The 23,859-nt window shown below is 39.2% G+C and overlaps 1 protein-coding gene across 3 annotated transcripts in view; it reads right to left on the bottom strand.

Moving 5' to 3' along the window:
* PRKG2 (protein kinase cGMP-dependent 2) overlaps nt 1-21,718 on the bottom strand; it is a 115,911-nt gene extending 94,193 nt beyond the window's left edge. Inside the window, exons 1-2 of one of the 3 annotated variants that reach the window (XM_026456701.2) lie at nt 21,427-21,718; nt 10,704-11,177 (exon numbers count right to left, since the gene is read on the bottom strand). In XM_026456701.2, the coding sequence (XP_026312486.1) occupies nt 10,704-11,164 (461 nt within the window). In that variant the 5' untranslated portion in view covers nt 11,165-11,177; nt 21,427-21,718. The remainder of the gene's footprint in view (nt 1-10,703; nt 11,178-21,426) is intronic. The other 2 variants (XM_023222572.2, XM_023222571.1) reach the window with 2 other exon arrangements.
* Between the last annotated feature and the right edge of the window lie 2,141 nt (nt 21,719-23,859).

The raw sequence follows: 23,859 nt of genomic DNA, 5'->3' as shown, positions 1-23,859 counted from the left end.
CCCTAATAAACAAGGCACATTTAATAAACAGGATACACATCTCTATTTTCTTCCCCATCCCCAGATAATTGTTTTTGAGTGATGAACCAAAAAAAACATAATAAATACACAAGTTTAAAATTTGAGAAACTAGCGTGACAAAAATGAGGTCATCCCATGGAAGTCATAAAATAAGCATGACTTTCTTCTCTCAATTCTTTTACTTATTGCCCATAAAATTAAATACAGTTGTAATTTAATTGTTTGCTGTTATTTCATGCTCACAACAAAACATTTCTCTCTCTTTCTCTCTCTTCCTTAAGTTTGTGTAGATTATTCTATTCCCATGAGCATCAAAGAACAGGGTTTAACAATGAAATGTTGAAAACAATCAAAACTTACGAAGAAGTTTATCTGACACACTCAATGACAGGCATAATCATCATTGTGTGGCATGGTAATTAGGTATAAAAGACAAACAGTTCCTTTAAATGTCTGTAATTAGTACTGCTCTTAAATTTTCAAACCAAGTATTTGAGGAGTCAGCAGCAGGGAAACCTGCTCCTATAACACAACGCTCCTCAATGGTGGTTTCATATGAGAATCAGCAGGGGAGCTTTTTATATATATGTACACCTATAATCCATATGCCCAGGGCTCTTGCCTCAAATCAATTTAGTTAGAATACCTGGGGGTCAGACCCAGGCATCAGTACTTCCTATTACAGGTGATTATAATGTGAACTGAAGATTAAGGATGACAGCTGTAAACAAGAACATGGAAGGGAGTTGAGCTGTCCCTTCCCTCTATATTTCCACAGCACTGGGAACATGTTCTACCGAAGGCTCATCAAGTAATCAATCAATTAGGTAATTAACAAGTATTGATTAACAATGACCAATTAATGTTTGTCACAAGACTTTGACATAGCTTGTTCTTTTCTGCAATATAATACACAAATGAGAAGATCCCTGCTCTCCTCTCCCTCCTCCCAGCATTCTGTCTGGAACCTGAAACGTGGCCTGGCACCTAGAAACATGCTGTCAAGTCAGCCTCGGGGTCTGAACATTTTTTTTAATTGTAGTAAAATATACATAACATAAAATGTATCATTTTAACCATTTAAAAGTGTACAGTTTAGTAACAATAAGTATATTCCCATTGTTTTACAACCATCACCAGCATCTATCTCCAGAATCGTCCCAAACTGGAACTCTGTACCTGTTATATATTCCCTGGGTCTCCTCATCCCTCCTGCTCCTGGCAATCTCCATTCTACTTTCTGTCTCGATGAATTTGATTATTCTAGGTACCTCGTATAAACGGAATCCTGCAGCATCTGTCTTTTTAAGTCTGGCTAACGTCTGCAAGCATCATTCCTGTTGCACTATGTGTCAGACTTCCTTTGTAACGCTGAATAATATCCCATCGCATGTATATACTACATTCTGTTTCTCCATTCATCTGTTGATGGACATGGGGTTGTTTCTACTTTTTGGCTACTATGAATAACACTGCTATAAGCATGGATGAACAAGATTTTTTATGCATAGCTTTACCTACCTGGCATAGCCAATATTCCTAAACAGGAATCTCACACCAGAGAAGCAAAAGAGCTTGGTGAGTGACGAGGGGGGACCTGTGACTTGCTCCTTATCAACAAAATACAGCAATGATGATGGAAGGTCACTCCTGTGTAGGTTATATAAGACTTCATCTTAGTCACTGTAAAGGGCTTATCCAGCTAGATCTGAAGAAGTAAGCTGCTGTGCTGTGAGAGGGCCTGTGAGAGGGATGCAAGGCAGGAACTCTAGGTAGCCTCTAGGAGCTGAGAGCAGCCCCTGCTGACAGCCAGCAAGAAAATGGGGACCTCAGCCCTACAACCACAAAGAATTAAAGTTGGCCAACAATCACGTTAGCCTGGAAGAGGACCTCTTCCTGTAGAAAGCTCTAGAAATGAACACGGCCAATTGACCCTTTGACATAGATAACTATGGATAAGTCATAGCAGAGTGTACCCAATAATAGATACTCAAAATTGGTGTTGCAACCTTGGGGTTGATGTCAGAGAAGATGACTTAAATAAGTCACACCTAGACTCTTGGCCCACTGCAAACTGAGATAGCAAATCATGTGTTGTTTAAGCTAATAAGTTTGTGGTAATTTATTACACAGCGATAGAAAACCAATATGCTTGCATTTCCTGAGTTTCTGTTTCCAAGTAATTTCAAGTTTTATCTTGTTCTTCTCACTTATACTTCCTCTTTCCTTATCTCACATGGAAAGGGAACTGGAATCTCTAGGTCTTTCTTTCTCTCATATTTCCCAGAGCTTAATCTGTAAGCCCCAAAAAAGACCTTTTAAACACCTGCTTGAAATTTACCAATTAAAATTGATTTGGTATCACAAATAACCCAAGAAGGAGTAAACAGATGTTGGGGGACCCTGATCACTCACACATTATAAAATATATATAAAATGTAAAATATTCTCTAGCCATTCCTGGCTATAGATTTCAAAAAAAAAAAAAAAAAAAGGGAAAAGGAAAAAAAGAAACCTGTCCCACATAACTGCACTGAAAAATCTACAACTAACAAATACCTCTAAGGAGAATCAGCAAAAAGAGAAGACAGATCATTTTAAAGTGAGACTTTAACGGAAAGAAATAGTTTTAGTTAAAGGATAGATATAAGAAATGTATCTTTCACAAAGAAGGGACTTCCAAAGAGTCTGAAAATCGAAACATTTCATCCTTGTCTTCAGATCTGTTCCTCTTTTTGAGAATTGTATTGCAATTTAAACTCTAGAAAGAGGCGACAGGAGCTGAGCTGCTCAGGCTTACAGAAAGAAAAGGGAGGTTCTGTGGAAACTGAGTGCTGCTTATTAGGAGGCAAAGGCCGGTGGTGATGTTTCTCTCTTATTCAGCAAGCAAGGAAAAGAAAGACCACTGTTCTTCTCAATGATGCTATTTCTACTACAATCTTTCCTGGGTATCTAGCAAGGAATGGGCAGTGTCCAGAATGTTTCTGAGAAAAGAAAAAAAAAAGGGGGGATGTCAAAAGGAGCCACCCGTTTCTGAGGACATTTAGAAAATGTAAGGGAGAAGAGGTAGGGCTCCTGCCCAGGCAACCAGGACCCTTGTTAAAAGCCAGCACTGCTCAAACTCACCTGGAATAACCTATTTGGAACCAAGCAGATCCAGAAACTGCTATAAATATCCTACATAAATTAAAACAACAGCAAGCGAAATAAAATGAGAACGGATTTCAGAGTTGTTGTGATTAAGAGGCAGATGTTTTAACATCTAGGTGATTTTATAGAAGCCCTAGCCACTACTAGTGATAACCATGGACTAGTTACTTACTCTTAATAAGCCTCATATAATAATACTTACCTGATAGGTTAACTGTGAAAATAACTGAGATAACTATGGATAAGTCATAGCAGAGCGTACCCAATAATAGTACTCAAAATTGGTAGTGTTGGCCAATGACTAGTCAGAATGAGAGAAGATTAGGAAGAAACCAAATTAAAGAATTAGTGAAAAAAAATGAAGGAGGGAAGACAACAAGAAATAAGGAAAAGGGAAGCAAATGTGGAAGAAAATATTAAAGAATTGGATTCATTGATTCAATATTCAATAAATATTTGTTGCATTGAATGTATTAATCTGAAGGACTAAAGGGAACCTTGGACATTAAAGCTGCTAAGCCAAGGCTAGGTACTGGGTTCAAAAGTGCCATGGTTTTTGTGTAGTGTAAAAATAGCATTGAGCATCCCCTTAGGAATGTAGCCCACAAGGCGAGGGTAGGCTCCTCGGAGTCAGCACCGTGCTTACAATGAGCACTTAGACTTTGACTGCTCAAAACAATTAGCCTTCAAATCCTCAGTGTTTTCCAAAGCTTCATTAAATATTTTTCCTAATGCCTAGCAACTAACAGACTAGAAGTTTTAATTAAGGATAAAGTGAGAAGGATTAAACGGCAGATATCCACTAAGCAGAAGACCATCTGAGAGGCTGAGAGGGCTAAGGTGGGGAAGCAGAGTGAACAGAGCCCAGAGCTCATTGGCTCCTAGAGAAAAGACAGAGGCACAAAGGGAGACTGACTGGGTGCCAGGATTCAGACCTGCTGCCAAAGCTTCTTTAACTTCATCTAGATGTCAAGGCAGCTGCCACTTAATCCCAGTCAGGCTCCTAAATTCCTCCATGCTTGTCGCTTGTCTTTTTGTTTTTGTTTTTGTTTTTTGTTTTTTTTTGTTTTTTTTTTTTGAGAGGGAGTCTCGCTGTGTTGCCCAGGCTGGAGTGCAATGGCGTGATCTCGGCTCACTGCAAGCTCCACCTCCCGGGTTCAGGCCATTCCCCTGCCTCAGCCTCCCGAGTAGCTGAGACTACAGGCGCCTGCCACCACGCCTGGCTAATTTTTTGTATTATTAGTAGAGATGGGGTTTCACCGTGTTAGCCAAGATGGTCTCGATCTCCTGACCTCATGATCCACCCAACCCAACTCTGCCTCCCAAAGTTCTGGGATTACCGGCGTGAGCTACCGCGCCCGGCCTCCTCCATGCTTTTTACCTCTTCTTTTTTTGGAGCTTAACGGTACCACCCACCCTACCTCACCCCCACAAAGAAAGCCCCCAGCCTAGTTATACAACCCCAAGAGAAGCCACTCACACTGCAGGCTGCACAGGCTATAAATGTTAGTAGAGAATACATTGTGGTAGAGAATACACATTTGACATCACGCAGACTCAAATTGGAAAACTTTCCAAAAATATATAAACATTACAACCTGGAGCAAATGGAATGACCCTGAGCTTTAATTTCACCTTCAGTAAAACGAAAACCTGATGCCTCATTAGGCAAGTCCAAGGCCTCCATGAGTTAAATATGCAGAATGACAGACATGAAATAGCCAACCAATAACTTAGTTTTTTCATCCCATCGCAGAGTAGCTAGTTTTGATCTGAGTGTCTACATGCACATTATCTATCACTATGAAATATAACCTTTTGTTTTCAAGCATACTGACAACTTTCACCAGATACATCACCCAGCTACCTTCACCCGTAGATTCTGGGTATCAGATCACCACACAACTGGATATTTTTCTTCTTCCATGCCTTATCCTATATAGACAGCTTCAATTTTTGCTTTTCTGAAGACCCAGGTTAAGGCAATAGCATTTATGAGAATGTATACCAATTTTTAACTGTCCAACTGCTAAGAGCCTGTATATACACTCTTAAAATCTTCAATTATCTATGTAAAATCTAGATATAGAGCCTCTCATATGGCAACATGTAAGTCACCATTTCATGGAAGGGAAAAACGGGGTGTTTCCTTCCCAGCAAAAGTTCCCACTACTGCAAACTGCTAATAGAGCAGCACTTTCTGGAAGAATCATTTTCAGAGAAAAATAACAATAGCAGGGAGATTTTTCTAATCATTGCATTTTAAAAAATGTATTTCTGATTATATATTTAATTTTTAAATAAGACTTTCTAATAAAAAGGTCAAGAGTCCACCTCTGATTGTTATCTTGAAAAAATCATCTATAGGAATGATTAGAGCAGACTCTAGATAGTGGGTTTTCTGACTTTGAATTCTGTTTCCTATATTAAACTCTGCATAACCTTTGGCAGGTTATATAATTCTGTATGCCTCAGTTTTCTCATACACAAAATGGGGGTGATGATTAATGTCTATCTCATAGGTTTATTGTGAGGATTAAATGATTCAGTATTTGTGAGGCATTCAGAGTGGTGACTGGCACATAATTAGTGGTATATAAATATTTTTTTCCATGGAAACATTCCTCTTCAATAAAGAGGAATACAACATGTTCTGTAGTGTACATCCTCAAATGCTCAGTACTGCTTTGGAAAGGAAGCAAATAAAAACAAACATATTCTTCCACAGTCCTTTTCCACATCTTATTTAAACGTATGACTCACTAGCATTTTCTTCTTTTACCTATTCTGCTCCTGTGGTTGGAGTGACAGATAAAACTAACTGTCCTTCCTAAAACTGGACTCCATATCTGAAGTCAGATGGCAAGTCTTTGTTTTATCTTTCCTTTTCATGAAAGAGCAATAGTTTCAAATGATAGTTTAAGCCTCCCTAGCAAAATGCAGTCATACCAGCAACTTGCCAGATGTTTCTGATTAATTTGCCTGTGTTCCACCAGACATTCAGCATGAGCTCCTAATTTTGCTCTGATGAAGTTTTCTAAACAATATCTACATAAACAGAAAAGAAATACTTAATCTCAGTAAAAGGTGTGACATCTGAATGCATGGTTGTCTTGGTGCTCAAGGCAGACCAGACATGGGCAGAAATGCTATGTGAGCTCTTCTCTGCCCTCTCTGCCAGTGATATTCAGTTCTCAGCCTTGAGAAGCACTGTACTTATTCAGGAACCCATATGTGACCCTCCATATATGCCACAGTTGGTGCCATCAGGTGGATCAAACCCATTCTCAATGTCCTTTTCTCACAGACCTCAGCTCTAAGGATCCAGAACTTAGTAGGCATCAATGCAATGGACCGCCTCTGCTCAACTCCACATGGATGAAGCTAGGGAGCTCCAGGAAGCACCACCACTCTTAATATCAATCAATAGGGCATATTATAATAAGATAGACTGGTGCCCAGGCTGGTCTAATCAAGGTCTTTCACATTTGTGGGTAGTTCTTGGAACACTAGAGTAGGACTGAAGAGGAAAAGAACTGATCTTGATTTCAAGAGTCTTGGATTCTATCTTAGCTCTGCCACCAACCATGGTACATTCCCTAACTCCCCAGCACTGTGTCCTTACTTCTCTAGTAAGGGGGGTAGCATCAAACAATCTCTAAGGTTCCTATGGCTCTAAGGTCTTCTGATGGTCAACATATTAAATTTAAATCACAGATCAGAGTATTTGACACACGGTAGTACCCTGACTCATCATGACATTTATACTTCAATAAAGCTGAGTGCCTGTTATATAAACAGACTACATGCCCACTGCATGCTGCATGCTTTTGAGGATCTAAAATGGTCAGTAGGCACAAAGCCAGGTCCCTACAAAGAGCTATGATATGCTGCAGTTTGGGTGCAGCTGACCAGTGATTTCACATTTTGCCCACCTCAATCTGACAGGCATAGAGTCATTTTCTGTGGCGTTGTCCTAAAACTGAACGTAGGTCTCACTTTGTCTGTAAAGGGTTCCCAAACTAAGTAATAATTCCCATCTTAGGCAATAGCAGTTACAGTCAAAACCATATTATCTAGAATGGCAGTATTCAGTAGAGTAGGCAATAGACATGTGACTATTCAGTTTTTAAATTAATTAAAATTAAAAATCCATCAGACTCAATCTTCTCTGTAAAAAAATAAATTAAAAATTCAGTTTCTTAGTGGCACTAGCTGCATTTCAAGTGCTCAATAGCCATATTTGGCTATTGGCTACCATATTGTAAAGCATGGATTATATAATATTTCCATTGCTGAAGAAAGTTCTACTGGACAGCACCGAATCTAGAACCTGATATTAAAATGCAGATCCTTGAAATGAGAAAGAAACAAATTTCCAGAATTTCCTAATGCCAGTAGAGTGTCATTATTAGTTCCTCCATATAAAGTAGGGAGGTACAATTAGACAACGTAAGTTACACCTTCAGACCATAAAAGTATATTTGATGGGTACAGGACAATAAAGCGGGCATAGGCTGGAGCTGCCCAGCAACTGAAGAGGCTCACTCACCACTTATGATATATCTGAGCACAGGTACCTTAGCAAAATCATAGAATACTGTGACATGAATTACAGAAACTGATTATTCAAATTCAGAATCTATCATTCCATCAAATTTTATTCTCTGGCTTCTATGGGTGCTTCGTATCTCCCTAATATTGTTGACTGAAGGAGAGCTAGCGCTCTCCCCTCAGCTTCTTGCTCACTGTTAAGTGTTCATCATAGATAGTCCCTTTGACAAAAAGACTGAAAAGCCATTCAATGGCTTTCTGGCCCAGTATGGAAGGGTGAACTTTATCCAAAATGTAGTTGATGTGTATATTAATAGAAACAGATTTAGCCATAAATTCAGCCAGGATACTTTATAAAAGTCCAACAAATAAATTAGGAGAACCAAAAATTAAACAGAGGAGTCATTTTGACTGATGATCTTAAAATCTCTGTTATCTAGCAGGAATTGCTTGGAAAAGTAGACAAACTAATGTATACCATACATCATCCTTTCATCAGTGAAGGACATGTCTACCCTGTTAATGCTCTAACTTCTGGAAAATTGTTTCTTACAAGTTTTTGATAGGCTGTATAATATAAAAGAGATATAAAAATATCCAAAGTTTACTTTTGGCTTTTATCCAATACTGAAACGATTTGGAAATGGAAAATGAATTGTAATATTGAGCACTTTTGAAAAATTGAACAATTTTAAATTTCTGAATTGATAAAGTTAACTATGTGTGTTTAGCTAGCTATTTCAGACTTAAGGAGGTATCTGTACTTTTTGCAAGGGAAACTGAGGTACAAACCAGTCAACTGAAAATGAATGTTTCCATTTTTTATTTAATTATTCAATTTAGAACCACAAGGCTCTGTGAAAGCAGATGAGGATAGTTAGGGCATGGATACAGTTTTTGTCTCTTTGGGACTTAATCATTAAGAAATCTATTAGCCCATTTCTTTATCCTGACCACAACACAGACTTGTACCCACTTGGCTTGCCTTTATGGTGAGGAGAATAATCAATAATCCTTATTCAGGAGATACAATATCCTTCCTGCGTCCCATTCACTATAGACAGAAAGAAGTCTGGTTTGGCACAGAAATTGTATATAACTACTGATTTTTTTTTTTTTTTTTTTTTTTTTTTGCCTGGTTATAGCAGAGCTAATCATTTATCCTTAAATAAATTCAAGGAAATATGCTTATCTCAGATTTTTCAGCACCAGGAGAATGGTGTTTTGCCCCAAGATGAGCATATGTCTTTGAACAAAGTAATTGAACATAATCTTGGTTGAAGAGAATACATCTGGTGTCATATATAGGGAGAAGGTCAAAGAAGATGAACTGCTACTAAATTCTCTTACATGTCATTCTTCATAAAAAAGCACATTGATATTTGTAACATTTTTGTGAGTAAATAATAGATGATACTTATGTGTACATATATAGTAATGCAGTGCACATTCTATAATATTATTATATATGTGTATATGGATACATATACTATGTAGAGTTCATATATCTCTGATATAACAAAAGAGAACACTGGATGATGCTCAGTTTTTTTAAAACAAATATAAGTTTGTGCCATCTATAATTTCAGAATTCATACCATTAAAAATAATTATTACTTTTGAAAGGAAACAGATGAGAAATTTTTAGACTAATAAAAATTTTGACTTAATAAAACTCTGCTGAAATCCAATATTAATCAAATTTCTTTCAGTCACAGTATATTACAATTAATAATCTGGCATCACTAACTTCCTTCACAAATATGTATTGATCATTCACTATGCTTCAAAAACTGTCAACAAATTAATTAATTAAACCTCCCTTTATAATTCTGTGGTTAAAATTAATCATTTGTTTGTCTAGGTCAGATGTTTTATCTTCATTTATAATACTTTTGTTAGTGAATAAGTTAAAGTTTGTTTCAATTTCACAGATCTTGCATTTTGCAATAGAGATTCAGGCTTGACCAAGGCATTACTGAGGCAAAAGATTTAATTTCAGTTAATAAATACTCAGTTGAAAATAGTGAAGGAAGGGAACCCTAATTCACGATGTTTCCAATGAGTCTTTCCTGACCCAGAAAATCGAACTTTCACCCATAAAGAAATGTACACACACACACACACTCCTATACATGAATGCAGTGGCAAATATTTATATGTTATTTTAAAAACTCAAATTTTTAAAAGTAATTCTAGCTTTTAATTGTTCCCTCTGCCTGAAATCCTCTTTCTGCCTGGTTCATGCTACTTGAAGTCTGTTAAAGGTCACTTCCTCAGCCAGGCCTTCATGATAAGCCTGCTTCTGTTGTTGTCTCCCTGACCTCCTTTCCCCTCACTCCAGATACCACCTGCTATAGTATTGGTTTGTATCATATTATTGATTCCAATTAATAATTATACATTGCTGACTTGTTTCTGTGTATAATGCTTACCACCCCTGCTAGAAAGGCTCTGTTTCTATTCACTGAGGCATACCTAGAATCTAACACACTGGATGGCAGAGAGTAGAAACCAACATAAACTGGAATGAATGAATGAATGAATTCATCTTTCTTTAAGGCTACACCATGTTCCTTTTTCATGACACTTGAGGAGAAGAATAGTAAAATGTGACTGTTTTTTGCTAACATAGTCACAATTCACTATGATGTGTGTACATTTTTAAGTTCACTCCTCTAGAAAGAGAAGTGTACACTTTCTAATACAATTTCACACCCCTAGGGTTTTCGAGGTAATAGAAATAACTGTGAGTAAACTGAGCTCCTCACAGAGTGAGATACATAGTGCAATTTCTACTTTAAACTTCTGTCCAATGGGAGATTCTTTTGCAAAACAAAATCATTTAAAAAACCCCTCTACCCCCACATCTGAAAGGGTTAATATGTTCTTTATCATTAAGGAGGCTTAATAAATACCACTCTCATATTCCACAATATTAAGGCCATTTGAGTTTAAAGGTTGTGGAAACTTCTTACCTGGAGTCTTTTCTGACTCTTGCTTTCTCAAAGGAAAATTCAGGGGGTTTGTTGAGGTCATAGGTCCGGGTTGTTGGCTCAGCAGATACGCCAGCCTTTGCTCCCCTCCTGCTATGGAGAGAGACCAATCCAGAGGTCTTCCGGTGGACCTCAAGAGGCACTTTATCTGGAGAAGCCTGAAGCGGGCTTCCTCCCTGCATATGCACCACATCCTGCAGCTTGTTCAGCTGGATGCACTTGTTCTGGAGCTCTTCTGTCAGTTCAGCAATGGCCACGGTCTGCTTCGACAGCTGCTCCCGCAGCTCCTTCAAATTGTACTCCCGCTCCTGGATCTCAGCATCCTTCCTCCTCAACTCTCTCTCCAGCTCTGTCACCTTGTTCCGCAGAGCATCAGTGGTGAGGTTCCCAGAGTGTCCATCTGGGTGCTTGGAATGTTTAGGTTTCACTGAACCATTTCCCATTTTGCTCAGGGACCTGAGAGGGCACAGAATTGGGAAGTATCAAGTGGAGTTTCACTTCCCAATAGTCCCCACCATTCCTCTCATTCCTATCTTGTTTCATAAATAGGAACACAGCAATCATCATTGTTTGAAAAGTCATAAATTTCCCCATGTTTCCAGGAAAAAAAAACAAAAGCTATCTATTGATTTCTTTTTTCCCTCCATGAAGAAGAGTTGGCATTTGGGTTCATTCTTACCTGTCCCTTTGAGAGCACAAGTATCACACCTAAACATTTTGTACAAATGGTCTGAGTTACCTGCTGTTTTCTCTGGATAGTCTCTCTGAACAGCTGTCAAAATCATCACAACAAAACTGTGACTTGGATGTTAGCATGGCAAAGATAAAATGCAAATGAGCAGCTACAACAACAGAGGTATGGAAATGTCACAACTTTCACAGCTCCCCATGCGGCAACAGTAAGAAACCTTCCCCAGATTTAGAAAATTACACATCTGCATTTCTCAGAAGACGGAAGCAGAGTTGGTGATGCTTGATTAGCACTTTCCTCCTGCTGTATGTATCTATTAAGTTTTTGCATTTCTGATAACACTCACTGCTAAAACACTTCTGAACTGTGGTCACCAACAGGAAGAAGAATTTTAAATTGTTCTACATCCTTTATTTTTTGTCCAAAGTGGAGGATCTCCAACATGTACGACCCATGCCTGCAAGGCTCTATTCTTTTCCTATTAAGAATGTCCTCCTATATTGGTGTAGTGTGGGAAGTTATGAAAATTTCAACAATTAAAAAAATGAATGTCCTCAGTTCAGGCCCCAAAGTAATCATGAATCTAGTGAGTCTCAGGATGTGGTACGCAGATCAGGGGTTATGAGGGATGATTTAGTTTATTCAGAACTTGTTTTAGTCTAATAGCTATGTATTTATTTTAACACATATTTGAAATATAAATATCACCGCAAAGTTGTGATCTCATTATTATTATTGCTTCAGTGAAGACTAAACTAGATATTTAGGCTTACTGAGTCAATTTGATGAAAATAAAAATAAATCATCTGCAGATAATAAGCACATATGAGCAGAATCATAAAAGTAGAACTTGAACGTGTGGAGTTTGGGAAATACTGCTCTAATTATTATAATGTTTAAAAGCTCTTTAGACTACCTATTTAAACTTCATACTTTTACACATGCAGTTTTTGACAGCTGATATCATTTGGCTGTGTCCCCACCCAAATCTCATCTTGAATTTTAGCTCCCATAAATCCCCATGTCGTGGGAGGTACCCAATGGGAAGTAATTGAATCATGGGGGCGGGTCTTTCCTATGCTGTCCTCGTGATAGTGAATAGCTCTCATGAGATCTGATGGTTTTATAAAGGAGAGTGTCCTCTGAACATGCTTTCTTGCCTGCCACCACGTAAGACATGCCGTTGCTCTTCCTTCGTCTTCTGCTACGATTATGAGGCCTCCCCAGCCATGTGGAACTGGGAGTCCATTAAACCTTTTTCCTTTATAAGTTACCCAGTCTCAGGTGTGTCTTTATTATAATAGCAACATGAGAACAGACAAATACAACAGCCATAACCCAAAAAGCATTATAACACTTGTAAACTAAACTTGAATTACTTCTGATTATCTCAAATCAGAAGAAATGAAACTTCACAGTTTTATAACCCACACATCTGCCCCTCTCTCCCTCCAAATTTCACACTTAAATAGAAGTGAAATACTTAGAGTTTTTTTCACTAGTTCTATCAGAATAATAGTGACCTCTACAACAACAAAGGCACAGATGCAAAGATGTAACACAGCGTCTAGGTTTCAAACAGATGTGACCAAATAGTCAATGCAGATTGCCTGCAATGGATGGTATAAACAGAAAATAAATGCATTTACAAAAGCAATCTTGAAACACCTAGATATTTCTCATATAATTCAGGTTCAAAGTGGTCATTAATAAACATTAGCCTTCGGAGAATTGCCTTAATATGTTGCAGAGATGTGGCAGGTTTAACCTTTAAGTTTCTGTTGACTTGGCAGCATTTACTGATCTTGTATATTATGAATATATAAGAAGGATGAAGAGACTAGAATTCAAAGAATTCGCTCTGGACATACTTGTATCCTGAATAAGCAATTAAGAATATGTTATATGGAAATCTGAGAATAAGCCTGAATGAGATTATGAATTGCAAGCATAAGAAAGGTACTCCAAAAATATTTTAAATTAATGTGTACACACATTTTTAACACGCATCAGTGAGCCATTTTCTAGACAGCCTTCTCAGTTCATGGACAAGTATTCTTAGGTCAGTAAAGAAAGAAGGGAGATGTAATGGTAGGAGGAAAAGGATTTGCCTTATAAAGAAAAGAGCACATACAAAATCTTTCAAATTTAATATTAAACTAACAACTCACTCATTTTTGTTCATGGAAAAATTGTTTACTAAGACCAAAGTATCATATACTATATCAGGGGCATATCCCATCATGGATTTGCAGTCAAATTTGACACAGAAAACAGTTCTAGCATTACAAATATGAAAAGGCTTACAATCATTTTTGCTCTATGGATGGTATTCGAAAAATTCTGTGCCAATCCAATAATTTTACAAACTTGAAGCACAGTAGGTAGAGGATGTTAAATTCTCCCAAAACACCAATTATCCTCTGGTTTAGTTGGAAGCTATGTAAATCTTTCAAGCTATTTAGAATTTCAAAGATGGGAAAATGAGAGTAACTCATCTTTCAAGTCACTAATTTAAGATACATAAGTAAGTTACTAAATGGCTCAATACTAGTCTGATTTCTTACTTAGTTCATCCATTTAAATATTGTTGTCCCTGAAGCCAAGGTTTCAAGACTCTGGCTTCATAAAACCTAATTAGATTCACTCTGTTTCCTGTATCCGTCACTAAGATAAGCTATTCCTCAAATACGTATTGCTAGCCACAAAGAGAAATGAACCATAGAATGTTGCTCCATCAATCTGGCAACTGCAGGTTATTAAAATCATTCTTACAGTCAGAGGGCAGCACATGATGTAATAAGAAATGAGTTTGGAGATAAAGATCAGAATTTAACATGAGCAATAGAGTCAGGCCAATTAGGGTTATAAAATAATCTGCTCTTTCTCAACCTTCTATATATTCCTAAAAATCTTTGAGTCTTACTTTCTTAACTACAAAAGGGAATATATTTATACCTATCTCATAGGGTTACTATGATTATTACATTTGTAAAGTATCCCATACAATGCCTGGCAGGTCGCACACATGAAGTAGGTAAGCAGCTCTTATTATAGCATGTAACTAGAAACAGGCAATTAATGTCTTGGTGTGAAGAAAACCCAGAGAGGATCGTTTCTGGGTAGGACAGAAGTCTAGTAAACTGAATGTCTTCCTACAAGAGTCTTTTGTGGGTTGTTTGTTTGTTTGTTTGTGGTGACAGGGTCTCCCTCTGAGGCCATGAGATGCAGCGGCCAGTGGTGCAATCACTGTAACCTGAAACTCCTGGACTCAAGTGACCCTCTTGCCTCAGCCTTCAGAGTAGCTAGGACTACAGAGGCACACCACCATGCTTGACTGATTTTTTTTTTTAATTTTGTTGTTGAGATGGGGTCTTGTACTATGTTGCTCAAACTGGTCTCGAAATCCTGGGCTCAAGCCTTCCTTCTACCTCAGCCTCTCAAGTGACAAAACTCTTTAAAGAAGCACATTATTCCTTTGGGAGGATGTGGCCAGGAGTAAAGGACTCTTACTTTTCCTGGATTCTATCTTCCATTGAGAAAAGAAATAATTTGGAAACAAACAGCCTGCAAAACAAGTTCCCCACCTAAAGATGGAGACAAAAATAGATTATGAATGACACGGAGCCAATTCATGACTACAAGGACTTAATAATTGAAACTCTGTAATTCTCTCATGTAGCCCCTATTTATTTTCACACATTGCAATGAAACGCTTAAAACACAGAGGTCCACCTAAATATCTTTGAAGGCAACCAAAAACCGTAGTTCACTGTGGGGCAATACTCTTCTGCAGTTAGGTATAGGAGACAGCAATCAAATGAGTAGTGGCATTTCGCTAGAAGAGAGAAAAGCTATATACAACTACAAATTATTATATTAATGTAATCACCATTTAGAAAATGCTGTCCACCAAGAGGTAATTAGAATAGACATAAGAAAAGCAAAAGTGACTGTGAAGGCGCCTGCAGGCGGATTAACACCTGGCAGTCAATGTGGGAGGAATTAAGCTTTGTTTTCTGTTTTTCCTCCAGCCCTATAGCAGTTTGAAACCAGAATCTTGGCTGTGGTCTAGATAATATCTATTTCTCTCTCTACCCATCTGGAGTCTGTTATAAATATACACAGACAAACACACACACACATATATAGATGTGTGTGTATAGCTACGTGTATATCTGTCAATATGGGAGATGGTATAGTGCTGGCTAAGGTTACCGATTCAGAGTCCCAGTCGAAGCACTTTCATTTAGTGGTCTATATGCCCTCAGGCAAGGTACTTGAGTGTCAGTAATGGAAGAAAAAGATAGAAACATAGAGAGATAGATAAAATAATGCTGCCTGTCATTTAGAGTTTTTAGAGGATTAAATGAGATAAATCATGATGAAATTTTAGCACAGGTATTAGCATATAGTATTTGTTTAAGAAATATTAAATGTTACTATTATTATTACAGTTAACATTATTTATCCGACAATTTATCTTAGAAGAAAAACTTATTGAACAGAAAACATGTACTAAACCAACACAATATCGAGGAAGAACTGATACTATCCAACTTTAAGGCTTACTAATAAAGTAATGGTAATCAATATAGTGTTGTATTGGTGAAAAAATAGACAAGTAGATCAATGGAACAGAACAGAGATCCCAGAGGCAGACCTAAACAACACAGTCAACTGATCCAAAGATCAAAGAATACAAAAGAGAGCAAAGACAAATCAATGGAGAAAGGATCGTCTTTTTAACAAATTGTACTGGAACAGCTAGGCATTAATTTAAAAAAAAAAATAGAATCTAGATACAGACCTTATAGCTTTCACAAAAATTAGCTTAAAATGGATCACAGACCTAAATGTAAGACACAAAATTACAAAACCCCCCAAAGGCAACATAGGAGAAATTTTAGGTGATCTTGGGTTTTGTGATGACTTTTTGGATAAAAGACCAAAAAGCCTGATTCATAGACAGAAAAATATTGATAAATTTGACTTGATTAAAATTTAAAATTTCTGCTTTGAAAAAAGAGAATGAAAAAACAAGCCATAGACTGAGAGAATGTACTTCTAAAACATATGTCTAATAAAGGAGGAATTCTGAACACTCAATAATAGGAAAACAAACAACCCAACTGAAGAATGGGCAAAAGATCTGAGCAGACACCTCACCAAAGAAGACACACAGTTGGTAAATAAGCATATAAAAAGATACTCAACATCATAGGTCATTAGGGAATCTCAAATTTAAACAATAATGGGATAACACTACACACCTATTAGAATGACTACAATCCAAAACACTGACAACACCAAATGCTGGTGCGAATAGGGAGCAACAGGAATGCTCGTTCATTGCTAGTGGGAATACAAAATGATACAGTTACATTAGGGGACAATTTGGCAGCTTCTTACAAAGCTAAATCTACTCTTACTCTATAAGCCAGCAATCATGTTTCTTGGTATCTACCCAACAAATATGAGACATATGTTTTCATTAAAACCTGAACATGAATGTTTATGGCAGCTTTGTTTATAATTCCCAAAACCTGGAAGTAACCAAGATATCCTTCAGTAGGTAAATGGATAAACAAACTGTGGCACATCCATATAATAGTATATTATTCAATAATAAAAGCAATATCAGCCAATGAGAAGACATGAAGGAACTTTAAATGCATATTGCTGGGTGAAAGAAGTCAATCTGAAAAGCCTATCCATTGTATGATTTCCACTATATAGCATTCTGGAAAAGACAAAACTTGGAGACCATAAAAAGATCAGTGGTTGCCAGGAGCTTGGGGAAAGACAGAAAGGAATAGGTGGGAAAGAATATTTACAGGGCAGTAAAACTATTCAATATGAGACTCTATTGACATATACATTTCATTATATGCTTGTCAAAACCCATGGAATATATAAAAGGAATGAACCCCAATGCAAACTATGGACTTTAATAATAATGCATCAATATTGGTTCCATCACTTGTAACACACGTACCATACTGCTGAAAGATGTTAAGAGCAGGGGAAAGTGCTGAGAGGTGGGTATATAGGAACTCTGTGCTTTTTACTCAATTTTTCTATAAACCTAAAATTTCTATAAAATAGAAAGTCTATTAGTTTAAGAAAAGAATTATGTATTAAGAAATGAATGCAAGAAAGCTCATAGCACAGTCAAGGGACAGGCTGAAATGTGTGATAGATGAAAGGAGAGTAATGAATAATGAAACTGAAAAAGTAAGATACTGAAAAATTTCCTATGCCACATTATGGTATCTGAATCTTAAGATACACTAAGTTTTCTAGTTATGTGGTCAGATTTGTCCTTTAGGAAAATAATATTCTTATAAATAAGAAATAGAGTAAAAAGAGCTTAGAGGAGGTAAGACAAGGGAAGATACTATTGCACCAATCCAAATAGGAGGTGATAGTTTCAGGATTAAAGCTCAGAGTCCCAGCACTACTTAATGACTTGAACTTCTTGAACTCGAGAAAAAAATTGACCATCTCCATGGTAGCCAGAGAGAAAAACATTGTCATATGAGATTCAGTAAAAGTTACAGCTATATGTAACACTGCAATGTCCTTCCCTTCAATACATCATGGAAAGCAGAATTGATTTTTTAATGATAATGGGCAGTTCGGCTGGAAATCAGAGGGGTGAATTATACAGACGTTTACAGATAATATTCTAGGTAGATAGGAAACTGATACATTTGATGTTACCATTAGCTTGTCTCTCTAAAGTTCCTTTAGAAAATAATTGAATATATAAATCCCTGATTCTTCTCCCTGAAGCAAAACCACACAGAGTTGTCCTTGTGAGAAACAGCTCACTTTCACATCAATGCCACAATTAAAAGCATCTGTTCATCTGACCTTGTGACTGTTGACCTGGGGCTCAGTTTGGAATCTACTGCTTGTTTTCTCTGTCCACACCATCCTGGCTGGAGAAAAACTTTCTCTTGACAGGAAATCATATGACCTTATTGTACCAAAGTTTCAGCTACTCTGGAGGTTGATTATTTCTTTAAAGTGCCTCCCCTCCCCACCCTCTGCCCCAGCAGAATGTTTGCAGCGAATTTTATGAATGCCACATAGCCTATATTTGACTACCAAATTCAGCTATTTTGGGGGCTACATTAACAGATAAGCAAACACACAGAAATGTGGGTCTGTAAGTCCAGGTCAGAAGATTATAGCTGACAGAATTTTTGAGTGGTGGCAAGAAGAAAGAGGATGAGGATTTGAAAATTTACATCGTGGCGACTGGGTAAAAGGTAATGTCATTGACCAAAATGAGGAGCAGATTTGAGGGATAGGACGGTGAGTTTAATTTTGGATATACTCAGTTTGAAGTGCCAATGGAAACTTTAAGGTAAAGAAGTTTAGTGAGCAGTAAGAAATGAGGGACAAGAAAAGCTAAAGAAAGAGGAAAGCTGAAAATATTAAGCAGTTATTGATACATAAATAGAGGCTGAAGTTGATGAATTGGATGCAAATGCCCAGGATATTGGTGATGAGGAGAGGAAGAGTGTCTAGGTCTATATGAGGTTGGAAAGAAAACTGTAAGATATGGTAAGAAGGTACTGCTTTGGTTAAAGTGAGAGAGGATGTGAAGAGATTAATATTAAAAGAAAAGGATGAGCAGGAGGAACACTGCAGGATAGCATCTCTAATGTAGTAATTAAATGGATGTGCACGGGAGGGCAATCAAAATGATTTCAATGTTTTGATCTTAGGAGGCTTGAAGGAAAGCAGTACTATCTACTCTTCATTCATTCAGTCATTCCAAAAGAACACACAGGGCACCATGTATGGGCTAGGCACTGTGGCACTGACAGAAGTCAGGAGAATGAGCTTGCTTTGAAAAGACAGTAACGAGTCTGGATTTATACATATTGATTTTGAGATGCTTTTGGGCCATCATGATGCAAATGTCTAACAGTTAGAAGCAAAAAAGAAAAGTCAAGGGAAGAGATTGCTCCATAGAAGAGTTGAAGTCCCATTTGTAGATGAGATCACTAAGGGAGATAAGAAAGGAATGCCTCTATTGTTACCTATGAACATATATACATAATATCTGTGGATATTATTTGTGGGAGAGGAGGAGGAGGAGGAGAAGCAAATAACAAAGAAGGAGAAGGAACATGTGTACCAATAAGAGATTTAGGAGAAGCATCAGAAAGACCATGCAGATAAGATCCTTAAGAGGTGAGCAGGCTGTACTCACATCCCACAGGCCTGTCACAGGAAATGAGATCAGAGGGAAAAGTACTGAATCTGATTTGTCAAAGAAGAATGGGGATAGACACCCAACTACAAAGAGCCATGGAAAGAGCTGACACTAAGAGTAGAGCCTGCAAGATGGTATCACGGTTCACGTAAGGGATTTTTAAAATAATGAAAACTTGAAAATGTCTGCAGCTCCAGGATAATGAAGCACAGGAGATTGGAAAAATGAAAACATGGGAGAAGAAGAGATAATTGATAGGAAAAATAGCCTAGAGGAAGCAAGACAATAAGGGATCACAGGCCTTGGGCAACAGCCAGGCAACATATACCTTCACTGTGAGGTGAATTCTCATTAGCCTCACTTGTAATGACTTCATAGAACTGGAGTTAAGGATTTCACGTAAAAGAGAAAGATGTCTGGGCATCATCTTTTCAGGTCGTTTATTCTTAGTCACACAGTGTTCCAATGGAGAGGATGCGCTCTAATTCTTCAAAGGGAATTCTCTACCATATTAGCCCATACCCTCCTGTGCAAAACTAAACAGGAGTACTGAAAACAGCTAGTGTATGTTATGTGGGATGATCGCCTTCTTCAAGAGTTAAATAGAAACTTGCAAAGAAAAGAGACAATTTCTTTTTTTTTTTTTTTTTTTTTTTTTTTTTTTTTTTTTTTTTGAGACGGAGTCTCGCTCTGTCGCCCAGGCTGGAGTGCTGTGGCCGGATCTCAGCTCACTGCAAGCTCTGCCTCCCGGGTTTATGCCATTCTCCTGCCTCAGCCTCCTGAGTAGCTGAGACTACAGGCGCCCGCCACCTCGCCCGGCTAGTTTTTTGTATTTTTTAGTAGAGACGGGGTTTCACCATGTTAGCCAGGATGGTCTCGATCTCCTGACCTCGTGATCCGCCCGTCTCGGCCTCCCAAAGTGCTGGGATTACAGGCTTGAGCCACCGCGCCTGGCCGATAAAAGAGACAATTTCTAAGAAACTGTAAGTATGAGGGTGTGGTGGGGTGGAGGCAGGTGTATGTTGCTCTCTTCCTTAAAAAAAAAAAAAAGCCCCTGGGAACTTGGGGAACAAGATGAAGATCAGGAAATCAAGGCATTTGTCCCAGCGTTACCCTTTCTACCTAATTCTGCATGCATTGTTTTTATTGTCAGCTGTGGCCTCAGCTACTTTGTACTTGCACCGTAGTTCTCAAAACTGAACCTATTTCTTTTTCTCTCATCCCCAAAGTGGCTGGTTTCTGGGCTTTGTTTGCTCTTGTTTCTTCATCACCGAGAAATACAGAAATATGAAAGCGCCTCACGGTGCCGAGAGTGACAAAAGGACACCCACACAAGTTTACCAGGACTCCTAAAAGTCCTTGCCTGAGGACTGTCCCCTAGCAACTACTCAGAGCTGGACGAAGCAAAGCCGGGAGCGCAAGCCCTGACAGCACCGCCAAGCCCTAGCTCGGAGCAACAGCCTCCACCGCCGCTCCTCGCTAAACCTAGAGAACCCTGAGGACTCCCCACTGGGGCTGAGCCCCTCCCGCCCTCATCCGAGCCTCTAAACACAAGTAGCCTTTCCCTGCCTCCAGGAGCTCAGGAAACGCTGCCACACCTAGTGAATGCAACGCGTGCACACGTCCACACTTAAACAGCACAATCAAGAGACCGGCTGGGTGTGGAATAGAGGCGCACATCGCGCAACGCATGCACAGCATGCACACACGCGCACCCCGACCCTGTCCCTCCCGGCGCGCCCTCACACCCCGGTGCCCAAGCCCCCCAGCCCACGAACCTCACCAGACAGCCGGGTAACTTTCCAGGTGCGCAGTTTGTCACCTCGGCGCGGCCGCCCCTGCGTCTCAGCGTCCTCTCCCACGCCGCCCTCCCCAGCTGCCTGCGGCGCCGGAGCCCAGCGCAGGTCAGCTCAGCCAACCCCGCCGTGCGCACGGTGCGCAGCGCGGGCCCGGGGCTGCTGGCTCAGTCGCTCCGGCTACGTGTGAGCCGGGGGTGCGGGTTAGCGCGATGCGGGAAGGAGCTGCGGCGGCGTCGGTGCTGCCGCCTGGCTCCGCGGCGGGGGCCGGTGCAGAGGAGACACGCAGGGAGGGAGGGAAAAGAGGAGGGAAGGAGGAGGGAGGGGGTCAGCCGGGGCTACTGCCTGGAGAGTAGGGCGCCGGCTTCCCTAAAGGTGGGGTCACCCGCGCGCGCACCCACACCAGCCCGAACCTTTACTCCCGACACAACCGCAGTGTGCACTTTATACCCCATACCCTCCAGAGTGAGGCAACTTAAGTAAGGCGATAACATCGTGGTTGTAAGCATTTTTGTTCATGTTATTATTTCTATTTCAAGTGTCTGGGACGAAGGGAGAGGAAAGTTCAGGGAGGTGTTCATTTTTTCCTTCCCCTCCCTTTCCTCCATCCTTCCAATCTGTTTTCACTGCAGGCTCTCTCCACTTCGCCTTCCCTCCCAGAGCTCAAACGGGCGCACGTACCCTGGACATGCCTTCCTCTGTCACACCAATGCCCTTCTACGAAGACATGTGACCCCGACGCAGCTCGTCGACGCGCCCCTCCCAGATTCTGGGGCCATAACTTACATCTAGTTTGCCAATTCACGTGACGCTGGGGGCAGGGGTTGAATCGAGTTTCGAGGGACAGAGAGTATACCTTCCGAATCTGCAGGTCTTTGGGCAGGGAGCTTTCTTGATCACCCAAGTAGATAATGCTCTCTCTTCGCCTTTTGAGTACATTTTTTTTTTCTTGAAGGGTGCAATATGGTTTTCTAAATATATATGTACACCCCACCGCATTATTTGCTGTGTCCTGGAGTTGTGAGATCCCCGTGTGGCTTTTTCCCTTTCCTCCTGCCCCTAGAGGAATTTCACCAGCAAATTCACGGAGGACAAGGGCAGTTTCTGTGTTGAGAGATGGAAAGTACAGTGAGGGTCTATTCCTCACTGTGCATCTAGAGAATGTTACAACCAACTCTCCTGGGTTTTTAAACCACATGGTGGCAGTGGGGCTCATGTAACATTTGTATACACTGTTACATACATAAACTTATATAAAAAATGAGGCCCGTGTAAAATATGTTGAATGAGGCCATTAAGTTTCAGAGGAGGACGAATATAGTCCTGTTTGTTTTTGTGCTAACTGGAGGAAAATAGCAAAAGTATACAAAGTACTTTTTCATGAAGTTATCCCAGAATCGGTACATTTTATACAGACCTCAAAAAAAAAAAAAAAAAAAAATAGAGGAGAAAAGAATGAGGAAGAATTCCACAGGAAAAGAGAAAATAAGTAATTGTATATCACTGTAATAATGGACTTTTAAGTTGGGCTGAATTTTTATAAACGATTTAATGACAAAAAGAAGAAAAACAGATTTTCAAAGTCTTTAGTTTAAAAAAAAAATTTAGATTCAGGGGTGCAAGTGCAGTCACATTACATGGACATAACACCTAGTGGTGAGGTCTGGGCTTTTAGCGCACCTATCACCCTAATAATGTGCACTGTACCCAATAAGCTATATTTCCTACCTCACCCACCTCCCACCCTCCCACCTATTGGAGTCCCCAGTGTCTGTTATTCTATTCTGGATGTTCATGCCTACCTATTGTTTAGCTCCCAGTTATAAGAGATTATGCAGTTTTTGACTTCGTTTCTGAGTCGTTTCACTTAGGATAATGGCCTCTAGTTCCATCCATGTTGTGGCAAAAGATATAATTTCATTGTTTTTGTGGCTAGGTAGTATTCCATTGTGTGTGTGTGTGCGTGTGTGTGTGTGTGTAATACCCCTGAATCTAAAAAAATTTTGGAATTTTTCAGGTGATAGGTACACAGTGTGTGTGCATATACCACCATAGTGTGTGTATATATTTTATATATGTGTGTATATATAATATAAAACCACATTTATAAATCCAATCACTCCTTAATGGACACACAGGTTGACTCCATGACTTTGCTATTGTGAATAGTGCTGCAAAGTCCTCACATTTCATTGAGTCCTGGGTTTTTTTAAACAATGGGTTGCTAATTAATGGATTATAAAATTGATGTATTGAGTCAAAGCCAGCATTTTTAAAATGATATCAAATAGAATAAAAAAATAGCAGAGTATGCACGCACACTGGGTCAAGTGGGTCATATGTACTTTCTTACCGTTCATTGAGGTAAAAGCTTGAAAGCTGTGGATGCAGTGCAGGCTGCTGCACAAGGTCACC

Source organism: Piliocolobus tephrosceles, chromosome 3 (genome assembly GCF_002776525.5).
Source record: "Piliocolobus tephrosceles isolate RC106 chromosome 3, ASM277652v3, whole genome shotgun sequence".
In the NCBI taxonomy this organism is placed as follows: Eukaryota; Metazoa; Chordata; class Mammalia; order Primates; family Cercopithecidae; genus Piliocolobus; species Piliocolobus tephrosceles.
This window is presented reverse-complemented; position numbering and strand designations above follow the sequence as displayed.